This window comes from Polyodon spathula, chromosome 2, assembly GCF_017654505.1.
Source record: "Polyodon spathula isolate WHYD16114869_AA chromosome 2, ASM1765450v1, whole genome shotgun sequence".
NCBI classification, from domain to species: Eukaryota; Metazoa; Chordata; class Actinopteri; order Acipenseriformes; family Polyodontidae; genus Polyodon; species Polyodon spathula.
In genome coordinates this window covers 97065640-97080927 of record NC_054535.1, presented here as the reverse complement: position 1 = coordinate 97080927, position 15288 = coordinate 97065640, and the positions used below count along the sequence as shown (strand labels likewise).

The 15288-nt window shown below is 36.3% G+C and overlaps 1 protein-coding gene across 6 annotated transcripts in view; it reads left to right on the top strand.

Moving 5' to 3' along the window:
- Positions 1 to 15288, top strand: part of LOC121304632 (zinc finger protein 532-like) — a 39146-nt gene that overhangs the window by 744 nt on the left and 23114 nt on the right. For 2 of the 6 annotated variants that reach the window (XM_041235875.1, XM_041235920.1), the window contains exons 2-4: positions 550 to 703; positions 2276 to 2364; positions 2674 to 2764. In XM_041235875.1, coding sequence (XP_041091809.1) covers positions 2701 to 2764 — 64 coding nt within the window. In that variant the 5' untranslated portion in view covers positions 550 to 703; positions 2276 to 2364; positions 2674 to 2700. Of the gene's footprint in view, positions 1 to 549; positions 704 to 2275; positions 2365 to 2673; positions 2765 to 7396; positions 7578 to 15288 lie in introns of those variants that run through there. The other 4 variants (XM_041235885.1, XM_041235904.1, XM_041235894.1 and 1 more) reach the window with 4 other exon arrangements.

Sequence of the window (15288 nt, the reverse complement as noted above, 5' to 3'; positions counted from 1 at the left end):
ATAAGTACTATGTGTGGAATACGTTTAATGACTTAAAACGATGGGGAATCTGTTTTGTTTAATATAAAACATGGAAAAGTATTAGGGAAATGGAAAACAATACGTTAGATATGACAGTAAAAAACGATGTAACGGTGGTTATATTGACTTTTCAGTCAGCACAACGAAGTGGCTGATGGGTAGCAGAGAACACTAAGGAAAAAGGGAAACTATGTAGCGTTTTAAATACCAATGACATGTGTCTCTCAAGGAATTTTCCATACTGTAAGTGTGAAATGTAAATAAAGTGATGTTTATTTAGAGAAAGGGTTAGCTTGATGACAGCATTAATTGCAACTGCATAGCAACGATGTCACGTGACTGCCACATTCATCTTTGCGGGTGGGCAGAGTAAGCTGTATTTGATATCTAGGTAGCTAACGCAGTATTTTATTATTCACTATGTTGAAAAAGCTACTGTTTGTATGTTACCTTTTCATATTAGGTTATAGTTACATATTATATAACTGTAATTTATTTTCAATGTATTTTTTTTATTTTTTAATTCAGATACTGAATGAAATATGCAAATACATACATGGCTAAAGCTGGTGCTGAGGTCTCGGCTGCCTTTGTGTTACTCCTCTAAATTCACCATCCAGGGAGAGGACTCCATCAGCACTGTCAACACCTGCAATTCAGTGGTAGCATTTCCATCAGTCAGGTTTGGAACTGTGTAACTTATTTTTTTTCTAATGACCTGCAGTAAGGCCTTGCTAATCCATAGTGCACTGTAGACCAATGGTCGGCAAATGGCGACCCACGGACAGGTGTTGTGTGGCCCACAGATGCTTCCTTGCAGGGCTGCATCAAGGGCTGAGTGAGTGCGGAACTTAATTAATTAATGTATTTATTTATGTTACTGGAAGGGGTCTGTCATGGGGGATTCTAAGTGTGACCTTCATATTTTTCTTGCGAGTAAGCAGAAAATTAAGTCTTATCAATATCAGTATCAATATCAATTTCAAAGTCCAGTGCTTACGGATTGTCATGATACATTTATGCTTTGCTTTGGTACTGGAATCCATTTTTTTTTTTTCTCAAATGCTTCATTGCATTATGACAGATTCAATGGGAAAGGGCACTTTCCAACAGACAGGAACGCAGAATAACATAAAACTCAATTCAAAAGTAGCATACATTTTTTTTAATACTTCATTGCGTTATGACAAATTCAATAGAAAATGCCACTTTCCTACATGGACAGGAACGCAGAATAACGTCAAACAGAATTCAAAAGTAGCATACATTTTTATTTTAAATGCTTCATTGCATTACGACAAATTTAATGAGAAAAATGGCACTTTCGTTGTGTGATCAGCTTTAGAACATCAGGTGTGATAGACGTGACTGTGATACGTGGGCAGTCCTCCAAAGATTCTTGTGTCAACCTGTTTCGTGCATCTGTTTTTAATATCCATTGTGGAATAAGCTGCTTTGCATGTGTAAGTAAATCAAACATGGAAAGCACAGACAGAGCCAGCAGTAGTTGTCTGGACATATATAGGCGGACCAGAATGATTCCAGATTTGCTTTGTTAATGAATTCGGTTTTCAGCAACGATGATGCCTGCAGATATACTATTAGCTCTAGTTGCTGCTTTATCGATTGCAGGAAGCACTTGCTTTGCATGGGGTGAAAATCACCATAGAGGTTGATTGAAGACGGATCACAGACAAAAACGATACATACCTGGGGATGTTGAAGTTGTCAAAGCGAGCTCTGAATTTGTCTTTCATCTGTACAATAAAGTCTGTCATCGTTAGGAGTCATTTTGAGTTTCGTTTCACTTACAACATGTTGGAATGTTAAACTAAACTAATTTGTCTCTTAATAGCTACAACACAGATGCTGTATTATTTTACTAATTTATTTGAAGGTTACAAATGCATACTATCACAATTGTTACTCATGTTTTCCTTTTTGGTTTGTTTTCAACCAGCTTGAGCAGTTTTTTTTTTTTTTTTTTATTTTATTTTTTTATTTATTGACAGTATGCCTTGTGCCATGCTGTAACACATTTTTTGGGCGGGCAGGGGAAGCAGAGGTATTGCAAGTGGCCCACTCTGTGGCTGCCCGTGGGTTATTTGGCCGTGAATACATATTTAAAACAACTATACTTTTTATTTTTTATTTTATTTTAAACTAGCAAAATTGAAATTACAATTGATGACATTAAAAAGAGTCCATGTAAATATAATGTACTCAGTTATGTTTATGTGACTTTTATTTTTAGGTTTTTTATTTACCTGTAAGTGTCTAGATTGGACTGCAAGGAAACTATCAGTGTTGTTACCAAGTCTGTGTGTGGATAGAAAGAGCCTGGTGAGTACAGTGCTGATTTAATATTACCCCAGGGTGTGCCATTTTATCAATTTAAACCATGTTTTACTTTCCTTGAAGAACAATGTACTTTATTTATAAAATTGACATCCACACATAAGTGCTTACCAAGTGTTGTTGCAGACGTCATTGAGTTAGACCTTATGAGATAAGCATGGCCCAACTAAAGATGTTTTTTGTTATTCTTGATTCTTGTAGGTGACGCTAATAAAAAAAAAAAAGAACCAATGAAATGAGACCACTTGTTTGTTGTTTTCATAATAGTGTACTTCTGTATGTTTTCTTTATTAGGCAATTCAAGTGTACTGAAGCCTTTTGATGGGATGTAGTGGTTTGTATGGGGTGGATTACGAGGTGATACGGATATTCTTTTATTCATATTGTGAGTATCTTAATCATTTGCAGCCAATAAAAAGTTTAAAACTGAATCATAAAAATAAGTACTCTGCAAATAATGCCAATAAAATGATATCCATAGGGACAGGGACTGGCACGCACTTTAAAAATACAAGTCTGGATAGATGTCTGACAGCTAGAGCATTTCATTTTTAAGTCAAAATATAATTTATGCAGCTGAAAACGCTTCACATTCACTTGTTGACGTAGTGATAGTTCTGATCACTTTAGTAGTGGTTCTAAGGCACTAGGGATACAGGTAGCTTTGTATTCCTTGTATTCACGAAATCCTTTTCTAGTCAGGGTGAGAATCAGCTCTTCTGAGCCCTCTTCCAGAATCTTTCTTTCTGTACCACCACCCTTTATCCATGTTAACAGACTCATGTCTAATGCGCTACTCAACACAATCGTTCTACATTTTAACTGAAGCAAGTCTACAAGCTGTGCTATTGAGAAAGTTCCCTTCGCTGGTTGCAATGCACTCTGGGAGCTGTAGTCTGTCTGAAGTCAACCGCTTGCTAGTTTGGATAGAAAAGGGGGTGGTACTCAAGCCTTTGCTTGTGATGATTTCCAGCGGTGATAGCTAAAACCGGCTCTCATATTATAGCACTACATTTTGGATTAAAAACAAGGTGATAGTAAACAAGTCTTTTGAATTGAGAAGTGCCGGCACTCAAATGTTTGAAATTGAGAAGTGCCAATACTGTGTACTGGTGAGTGCCGCCCTATTTCAAGCACTATATCCACTATAATGACTGAAATGTAAGTAAATTCTGTGGCTAGAAAGGTTGTTGCCCTAGAGTCCAGCTACATTCTCTACACTTTATCACTGGCACTGGTTCGTCAGGTGGAAATTATGGCAAAGTCGTATTTAAATATATATTTATTTTCACTGAGATTTATTTCTTTTTTTTATAATGGATTTCTCCATCTGCGATGCAGCCATTCTTTTGGGAAAAGTTAACATAAGATACACACAAGCACACGACTTTTTGGAAAATGTAATAAGCAATTAAATCTGTCCGCACAACTGGAATGATGCAACCTTCCAAGCCAAATGTTGGATTTACTGTGTTAAACTGCATACTGGTATGCTTCCAAAATGTTACAGTGCTGCATTACTTCTTTCACTTTCATTGTTTTATCCATTACTTGATTCTTGAAATACATTTCTTTACCATATACCAGCCTTTATGACTTTTTTGTATTACAGTGATGCAGTTCCATATCACCAGTAGGTTTTAGGTTTGCAGGAGCACATGCTTTTTGTAAAATGTGTTATATTTATTATACCTTTCACATTGACGGCATTTACATGCACAAGTCATGACAGTTTTTTTCACAACGTGTTTGACATACTTTTCAGGAAATGCATTGCTATGCTGTTCTGATTTAGGTAAAAAAAAAGTTGTCCGTACCAGTGCAGATTACTGAGTTCATAGTAATTTAGGGGCGAGGATATTTAAATGTCAGTTTCTGCCTAGTAATTAGGAAAAGAACGACTCTGACTATCATGAAGATTTTAAAAAAATTAAGAGAAAAGAATTAACTTGTTGCGCACATTCTGAATTGTCACACATTACTTGTTTGTGTCTCGTTACCTTTCCAACACACACACAGACACAGACACACACACGTAAAAAAGTATATAAAATAAAACTTCTGCTAAGTACAAGTTTCACTACTTAAAAAATAGATATGCATAACATCTAAAAGTTTAATTAAAGTAGTTATAAATGGATGTGGAAAATGTGGGAACATGGGGGGGGTTACACTACAATACAATAAAAACATTAAAAAAAAAACTATATGAGCCTATATGAATATAAGATTGAGAAGAGGGGGATATGTAAAAACACATATCCTGAGCAGCTTCATGCACTGGCAGTTTTATAGGCGGAGTACCAGGCTGAGCATCCCAATGTTCCTGTGCACATCTGCCGGTCCCTAAACCCTGCCTCTGCTCTGAGAAGCCAGTGACTGCTGGTCTGCAGCTGCAGTAGAAGTGCCAGGTGCAAAATCCGCTAAACACACACACACACACACACACATTATAATGAAACATGGATGTCCTGTTATATTATAAACATTCAACCAAAAGTCTTTATTTAAAGTGATATGGTACATTGATGATGTTTGTTAACTATATCCATAACTTATTGCACAATGTGCCAATTGATGCTAACAATTCATTCCAGTTCTATGCGTTGGAAGAAGAGGTTGAGCTCTTGTTCCTGGGACATCTTAAAAGAATTGTAGAAAGAAAATATTACTACTACTACTACTAATAATAATAATAATAAAAGGCTGAAAGTTTGGTTAGTTGTGCTTAACAACATGCATTTATACAAACATTAATAATAGGCTATACGAGAGGTTTAATTTGCAGTGTCGTTTGCGTTCTTTCTTGTGCGTGTGGTTTGTAGGGCTTTGCAGAGGAATAACGTGAGATTCCACTAGTTAAACGGGATCTTGACTGCTCAAATCTCGTGAGACACAAGCACGATTCCTGCTCCGGTTTACTTGGGTTTATACAACTATTTTTAACAAGAGAAAGTGATTGACCCTGCCCTTAAAGTCACGCTGACCAAAGGACGTTCACAGTTATGACTCTAGAGTTGATTTTCACATGCATGTAAACCCAGCCATTGTCTCATTGTGTTCAATTTTATATCAACCTGTATAAACCTGCATTAATGGTCGTATGGCTTTTAATGGAATATTGCTGACAAAATGAAGTTATTTCTTGGCCTTTTCCTACATGTGAATATGTTTTTCTAAAAGAAAACAAATGGTGGGCATTATAAAAACAGTGATGCTTTTTTTTTGCAATATTTTGCATCCTTGAGATCTAGAAATCTTGTTTGTGGTGTTCTGCCTAATACCATGTCACATAAAGCTGTATGAAAGATCCTTAGAAAGCTTTCGTCCACCAATCTGGAAGTTTCACTTGTACCTTCCGGACACGGTCAACTCCCAGGCACTTATGTCCCCTACTGAGGGTTCTGTTGCTTACAGATATAAAGCCAGAGACAATATCTAAAAATAACTTAACTCTCTGCAAGTAGACCATGGAACAGTCACTCTTGATGCTCCTAAGGTGTTGGAAACAGAATTGGCATCCTAGTCAGTAAATCTTGTGGTCAAGTTTAACTGACCAAAAGTCATAAAAGGTAGTATAGCTTTAACCCTTGTTGATCAGTGATGAGCCAACAGCTTTTTTGTTAAAGATTGATTTCTAGGTCTACATAATGTGTTTTTCTGAAACAAATTGTCTGAATAACATTTAGTATGTGAAGAATATTCATGTTGTACCCGACCAAATGTCTTGTCTTACTGTAGTGATTTTTTGGGGATTTAGAGATTTGATACAGTGAATACCTAGGTGGCGGTGGCAGTGACAGGCTTGATGTGAGTCTACAGTGCTCAATTGGAGTCTGGCTTTGTTTGTTGGGTGACAACCTCAGGACTATAGCTGGAGGGGAGATAGGTGCTGTATTCCTCTTTTTTTTTTTTTTTTACTGGGGAAATGCAGGAGATGGACAAACACGTCTCAATAAGCTGAATGTTAGATAAAGTTAGTTATCACCAGAGGCTGCTGAAATAATACCTCTCATATCTGTAGAAGGTCCTGTCTCCTATTATTTTTTAGACCAATGTGAATGACTTTTTCTTTGTTGTTTTTTGTACAGTATAAGTGCACCTGTGGCTGAGTCATACAACCTTTAAAACTCCTAAAGGGTTTCCAAAAAAAGACAGGGGAAAATATTTCAACTCAAATGCTTCTCGTCCATTTGATGGCCTTGCTAGCTATATTTAAACAGACTGCATTTTCTGACTACAAAGCGACAAGGCTAAAGTGTATTCCAGTACATTTATCTAGTATAATCTTACAGATAAATATGTTGCTTCTGATCTGTGTGTGTCTGTAGTATTGTAGAAGCAGCCTAAGCACAACTGAAAGAGATGTTTCCCTCCCTCAATAATTTAAACAAAAAAGCTGCATTACCTTATCACTGTTGCCAACTTGTACTTAAATAATTATAATGTTACCCCACCTTTTCAAATTGCAGTATATATTTTTTTACCAACTTTATACCAAGCTTGTGTAGTACCATGAAGGAGATTTGGTTCAGTAAACAGACAGCCATTAAACCCGACATAAGCAAATAGTCTTAAGGTTTCCTTTCCTCAACCCAGTTTATTGTTACTTCCCTTCTCAAGTTTCCCATGTTCCTTTTTTTTATTTTTGTCTTTTGGTTAAGCCTAGCAGCAGAAATGCTGTGACTCCATTGCCAGGAAAGACATCTCACCCTTCAGCTCACACGTAGACAATGGCCTAATTCTGCAGTGTAACACTGCCCCCTTTTCTATTAACCATTCAGGCTCTGCAAAGAAATCACATCGGCAAACAAGATCAGTGTTTAAAAAATGCAGGCAAGTAGAAGATGCACAGAAGGGAATGTGCGGCACTGTTGAAACTGGCATAGCTTTCATGGAAGATCTTTTTAGTGCATTGCACAAGTGATTATGTGGGTATGGTAGAACTTCCTTCAGCCCCTACCTTTTTTGTGATTCATTTTTTTTTTTTTTTTTTTTTTTTTCTCATTCGCCACAGACAAGAGGCCCAATTGCCTGAGGGCCAGGGGGATTGTTGTGTGGCAGCTGATGTTAACTGACACATCTTTCCCTGGGAAAAAGGGGCTCTAGAACCAAGAGGTGTGTAGAAGAGTCAACCCTGAAAAATAAAACAGACCAGCATGTTTCAAACCACAGGGGCACAGTCAGAAAACTGGAAGGTAGAGCATGATTTTATATATACTGTAAGGATTCCATTTCAAATCAGCTTTTTTCATTTCTTTGGTCAGACAACAAAGTCTTGATTTGACTTGCTAAATGAATGTACTGCATTTTGTTCATGCTTGCAGTGAATTCTAGTGTTTTTTATTCATATTCTGTAAACCGTACACAATGCCTGTATGTATTTCACTGTATTTTTTAATTGCTAAAAACAAAATGCTTTGCTTATGTGTTTGGGCGTATCGTGCTGCTAAACAGGCCTTGTCTTGCAGACTGGCAAACTAAGCTTGGTACTGAAACAAATAACAGTATTCAATTGTGGTTGTTTAGGCCTTCATTTTCACTGTGACTGGAACTACAGTAAGCAGTGATGTTGAAGCAGACGATTGCTAAACAGAAAAGTAGAAATTCTGTATTTTCAAAGGCGTGTCAATGTGCTATTTGGATATAATTTTAGGGGAGAATGTTATAAAATATTTAGCAAGATGGGTGATCTTTCTCAGTCTTTTTATAAGGTGGGCAGTGTATGTACATGGCTGTGTTTCAGCACAGGTTTCCATTGGCTTTTTGTGGGGTGACCAGAACTGGCTGAAACTGGTTTGAGGCAGAATGAAGCTCATGAACAATGCAGTCTGAGCTACAGAAAGATAGCAGCCAAAATAGCAGAGGAGCCTGCAGAAAAGTACCATCTCAACAGTATGGTTGCACACTAGGCACACAATTCTGGGTATGTGGCAATGCAATCAAACATCATATTTTAATATGGATATATGAGATGAAATGGAATAATTTGACAGTGGATGTGAAGTGGATAATAAGAACATCAACGTGGATATGACCCTTTTTGGCCTGACCTGGTTGAGATGTGGAATTATTCTTGGGGTGGGGTGGGGTGGGGGGGGGGCGTTAACTGATATGGTGTTTGCTTGGGGGACTGGAGCATTTTGGTGAGGAGTAGCAAATTTCTGGATTTGCGTTGTTAAATAAATAATTGTGTTGTGTTTGCACTAGTGTCAGTTAAGGGAGCAGAAGCATGCTAAAAAGTCCTACAAATCTATCTATCTATCTATATATCTATGAAATATGAAAAAAGGATGTATAGCATTTTTTCTTGCACTTATCCTTTTCTTGACAAAGGCCTGCATACGCTGAGATCTTTTAACCCACCTAGTGCATCAATGAGCATACTGCCTGTAGCTTTGAATAGAAACAATGCTGATTGATAAATTTAAAAAAACAATTTTAAGATATGATGGCCTGGAATCCAGTTTTTGTATGCATAGTTAAAATGCTTACTTACCAAATACTGCAAGCCTTTAACGATGAAGACTAAGAATCCATATACACTCAAGAACTGGGCAGGCATGCACCCTACATACATTGTCTGTAAGCTTTTTTATTGTTGTGTCATTCATCATTTACGACTGTGTTTTAGTGGATGTTTTCAGTGATTAGGAAGTACTTTGCTTACATTTCACATTACTGGAATTCCTGAGCAAAACCAGGGCCCCATGTCGCTGGCTTATGTAGGTACAGAGTACGGCACACAAAATGGCTGGGGTAAATTTACACTTGCCAAAGCAGTAATATGTAGAGTTTAGATGAAACCAACCTGATCCCTGAAAGCAAAGCTGTACAGTAAAATTATAAACATATAACACAATATTCCATTGACATTTAGTGTTTTGTGGTGTTCCGACTGACAGCACAGGAAACAGTGAATTTTTAGAAGAAACAAGCAGGTGGTCATATTCACAGATAGTTGTTGAGTGTTGTTATTATTATTATTATTATTATTTATTATTATTATTATTATTATTATTATTATTATTGTTATTATTACAGCAAATTCTCTGTGATTTCCAAAAAGGAGCCCTACATTTAATTCTACATCTTATAGACCAACGTTAGGCTAACTCTTTTGTATATTAAACTTGTGTCACATTGTGTTTCTGGTAAATATATTTATGAATGTGTTTGATTATAGTACAGTAGCTATATATATGGAAAAAATTAAGAGACCACTGCAAAATTATCAGTTTCTCTGGTTTTACTATTTATAGGTATGTGTTTGGTAAAATGAACATTTTTCTTTTATTCTATAAACTACTGACAACATTTCTCCCAAATTCCAAATAAAAATGTTGTCATTTAGAGCATTTATTTGCAGAAAATGACAACTGGTCAGAATAACAAAAAAGATGCAGTGTTGTCAGACTTCGAATAATGCAAAGAAAATAAGTTCATATTCATTTTTAAACAACACAATACTAATGTTTTAACTTAGGAAGAGTTCAGCAATCAATATTTGGTGGAATAACCCTGATTTTCAATCACAGCTTTCATGCGTCTTGGCATGCTCTCCACCAGTCTTTCACATTGATGTTGGGTGACTTTATGCCACTCCTGGCGCAAAAATTCAAGCAGCTCAGCTTTGTTTGATGGCTTTTGACCATCCATCTTCCTCTTGATCACATTCCAGAGGTTTTCAATGGGGTTCAGGTTTGGAGATTGGGCTGGCCATGACAGGATCTTGATCTGGTGGTCCTCCATCCACACCTTGATTGACCTGGCTCTGTGGCATGGAGCATTGTCCTGCTGGAAAAACCAGTCCTCAGAGTTGGGGAACATTGGCAGAGCAGAAGGAAGCAAGTTTTCTTCCAGGACAACCTTGTACTTGGCTTGATTCATGCGTCCTTCACAAAGACAAATCTGCCCGATTCCAGCCTTGCTGAAGCACCCCCAGATAAGTCAAATTTTCAGCTTTGCCCAACACCTGGTCGTCTAATGGTTAGACGGAGACCTGGAGAGGCCTACAAGCCACAGTGTCTCGCACCCACTGTGAAATGTGGTGGAGGATCAGTGATGATCTGGGGGTGCTTCAGTAAGGCTGGAATCGGGCAGCTTTGGCATGAATCAAGCCAATGCTCCATGCCACACAGCCAGGTCAATCAAGGTGTGGATGGAGGACCACCAGATGAAGACCCTGTCATGGCCAGCCCAATCTCCAGACCTGAACCCCATTGAAAACCTCTGGAATGTGATCAAGAGGAAGATGGATGGTGACAAGCCATCAAACAAAGCTGAGCTGCTTGAATTTTTGCACCAGGAGTAGCATAAAGTCACCCAACATCAATGTGAAAGACTGGTGGAGAGCATGCCAAGACGCATGAAAGCTGTGATTGAAAATCAGGGTTATTCCACCAAATATTGATTTCTGAACTCTTCCTAAGTTAAAACGTTAGTATTGTGTTGTTTAAAAATGAATATGAACTTATTTTCTTTGCATTATTCGAGGTCTGACAACACTGCATCTTTTTTGTTATTTTGACCAGTTGTCATTTTCTGCAAATACATGCTCTAAATGACAATATTTTTATTTGGAATTTGGGAGAAATGTTGTCAGTAGTTTATAGAATAAAACAAAAATGTTCATTTTACCCAAACACATACCTATAAATAGTTAAAACTGATAATTTTGCAGTGGTCTCTTTAATTTTTTCCAGAGCTCTGTGTGTGTGTGTGTGTGTGTGTGTGTGTGTGTGTGTGTGTGTGTGTGTGTGTATATATAGATATATATATATATATATATACACACACACACACACACACACACACACACACGTAACAGACAAAGAGTAAGGTTCCCTTCCCGTGGGATTAATATAAGATAAGTTCTATTTGTAATTCTGTTAAGTTACTTGTACTGGTGACCACGTGAAAGACATAATTTCTAGTTTAATAAACAATCTTTATAAAAAAAAAAAAAAAAAAAAAAAAACACTTGTTCTTTACATTAAAAGTCTTTAAAAATTTAGTAGTACTAATTAAAATACATATTCATTGATAGTGAACCAGTACACAGTAACTAAGCTGCATTATAAAGTCAATAGCCAGAAAAAGAGGTAATTATTTCCAACATAAGTTTAAAAAGAAAATGTTGGAAACACAGTAGATGAAGGTCAGGAGAAAGCTGTTGGATTCCCGTTTGAGAAAAGCACTCATAGCAAATTACAACAAAGGAAGGGCTGTAGAACAGTATCCAAGAAAATGGAATACCAAAATCTACTGAAACACTTGAAAGAATTGGACACCCAAAGAAAATTACAGGTGCAGTAGGCAGGATAATTGTCAATGAAAAATCAAAGATTAACAGCCATGGACTTAAAGATTTAGAACCATCATGCATAACAGTGCATGAAAGAGCTATACAAAGGCACCTGAGCACAGAAGAGTTGTGTGCACGTAGACCTCGCCGCAAAATACTTTTAATGAAAATTCATAAAACAAAATAAATATGAACAGGAATCTGAAGCATTCTTCAAAAAAATTGTCTGATCCAATGAGGTTAAATATAAATTTTCACCAAAAATGGATTGCAGTATGTTTAGAAAAAAAAGGGAAAGCCTTCAATGAAGAAAGCCTTGTACCTACAGTAAACGTGGAGGTGGTTTGATCATGATGTGGGGGTGTTTTAGCAGTTCAGGGACTGGAGACATTCATGTGATTGAAATTGAATAAATGCAGCCATGTATCAAAACATCTACAAAGTACAATGATACTATCTGCTGGTAGGCTTATTAGCACTGTTTATCTTCATATAGCTCTCAACTCTGAAATTATTCAAGAAAACAAAAATAAAAGTTCTGGATTGACCTTTGCAATCACCAGATCTCAATCCAATAGAAATGCTTTGGGCTGATCTGAAAAATGCTGTAGCCAAGCATTGTGTATCCAGTCAGTCTAAGCTGAAGGAAATATGCAAGATAGAATGGGCCCAGATTTCACCAACAAGGTGTAACATGCTGGCTATGAATTATCATAAACATCTGAAAGCTGTAATAAAAGCAAAGGGAGGACACATGAATAACTAAAGCAGGGGTGACAATACTTTCCTCATGAAGAATACTTTAAATAAAGTTATTAAAAAGCTGGTTGTTACATGACGGACGGTACTATTTTGCTTTTTGACTTTGAATGAATTTATTTGTGTAATTATTAACTGTTATTGTAGATTACTAGAAATTGTATTGCTGCTGTCCTTTATGTGTAATATTTAAATTATAATATATATTGTGTGTGTGTGTGTGTGTGTGTGTGTGTGTGTGTATATATATATATATATATATATATATATATATATATAATATATATATATATAATATATAATTTACCCTAAATTGAAATCAACACTTCAAAATCTTTCCTGGAACCCTGCTATCCAAGGTTCTACCATTATGCTTGCCTCCTCTTGGCCTACTGAAATACCACATTTATAGCTGGTTGATAAGTTTATATTTATGGGGAAAAGAATGCTTGCAATTAACATTGAAACGGGTGAAGTTTGCATTTAAAACATATTTAAGGAATGAGAAAAAATGTTTCCCTATATTTGAGGATGCACATTTTAAGAAAACAACATATGTATGGTTTCTTTTTAGTGAAAATGTGTTGTGAATGTACCGTACAATTGAAATGAGCATTTACATATGCAAATCCAGATAAACAAAGCAGACATGTTTGCAATCCCCTCTTAAGCTCTTAACTGAACTCAGCCCGTGAAAATTAAATAGCCTTTATCGGATTTTATGAATTTCATAAATCAGTTTACTGTATTCACATGTGTGTATATTTTCAGGGTGCGAAGAAATCTAGCCTAGTCCTTCTAAATTTGATCTGGTTTAATTGGGTTGATAATTTTTGGGGTAGGCTTTTTTCATTGTTTCAGTTTAACTCTTTATTAATCTCACTTACACAAGGGTTTAATAAGCAATACATCAGCATGCAGTGCTTCAGAAATAGATTGTAACACCTTGCATCAGTTCCTCAAAACAAGAAAAGCAAATTGCTTGCAATAAGCATACTCCCTTACTGCATCTGTGTCGTATTACAGGAAGAAATTGAGCCAAATGGCAGTTACATCTATAATTTTAGTTGTCATTAAAAACAAGCTTATAACTTTGGAGGAACGACACCAGTTGTGTGTTAGAATATGAGTATTGGTATAACAAAGGGCGAACATAGTTATATTTATGTAAAGAATACCTGTTGTGTACTGGTGTTTTTTTTTTTTTTTTTTATCCTCAGCCTTACTGTGCTGAAACTCCTTTAACAAGAAAATAAAACCTTGTTTGCACAGAAAATAATATACTGTTTGGCTTGAATAGAAAAAAACTAATTGTGGCCTGCTTGAAAACATTTGTAAACACATTAAAGACCTAATGCTGTGAAAGCTGAAAAAATAGAGAATATCTTTATACTGCATGTTTGGTTGTGCATCATATAAGATATCAGTGGAGATCAGAAGGGATACGAATTCTGCATTATTAAAAAGAATTTGCTAGTACTAGATCTCTTTGGAGATACACATTTTTCCTTTGTTATCGACATCAAAGAAGAATCTGTGATGTATGGAGGCAGCGGGGTAGTGGGGGAAGGGAGGTTTGTCTCTACTTGACCTGCAGGGCACGTAACAATCTTTCCTGTTTTCATGAGGCCTGGCTTCTCTGTACAAGGCAGATTTGCTTAACCATTTCTGCATTGCCATTCTAATCATTCCCATTTCAAACTGAATGATTGTAAACAAGTATTTGGATCCCTGGATTATGTGAATACATCTCTTTGTTTCTCAAAACAGTTATGAGGTAGACCAGATTTCTTTATGGTAACAGAAACATAGAATGCCGATTTAAAACTGCACTTTATACTGAAGATGGTCATGGGGATAGAAATATTATTTATTAAAAATATTTAAAGCTTGAACAGTCCTGCAGGCCCTAGCAACTGTTGGCTTTAAATTCAAATGTGTTATTTTATTTAAGTGCTCTTTTAGGGACTACAGATCCTCTGATGTATTTCAATTTGCCATAGTCCTCATGCAAAAACATGCACTATCCTTGCAGACAAAAGGGGAGGTGTACAAGATTAAGAAAGATGTTGCTTCAGATTTTAGCATTCCCACAAACATATTGTCAACCAATCAAAAAAAAAAAGGGATACCATAATACAGGCAAACTGGGTGCAAGTCATCAATGTTTGTGATTTACTCAATACCCCGACGTTAAGGAAGCCTTGCTTTTGTGGTGTAAAAATGCCCTTGATCAGAATGTGACATGCAGGTTCCAAGCGCAATTCATTTGCAATGTATACTTTTTAAAGGTTCACTTACAGCCATATTTTCAATAACTACTTATAACACACATCTTTTTGCTAACCCCTTAGAATTCGTATTAACAATAACTGACTGACATTATAATGCAATTAAGCACTACAGTATTATATGAAAAAATAATTAAAGTTGTTTTTATTCTTCCATCAAGTGAAAATAACACAGCACGTTAACAGTAGTATTTATAAGAAATAAGTGCCATTTCATGTGATTAGTAACTTTAATGCAGTCTGCCACACAAGATAATTTTCAAAATAAAGAAAAACGAACTAGGTACCATCTAGTGGTGTAACGATTCACCGGTATGGACGATATATCGCTACAGACTCTAGATTCGGTTCAGTCGAAGGAATCGTTCATACCGATACAACTGCACTTCAACTCATTAAATAAATACAGTGATAATGCAACATCTTTTACTGAAAACTAAAGTGGCGTGGGACTGTGCATGATAATTTAATTTAATTTACTTCATGGGTCAAATGTTGTATGTCATGGCGGACGCAAAAGAACAACAGTCTGAGAATAAGAGAATAAACCCT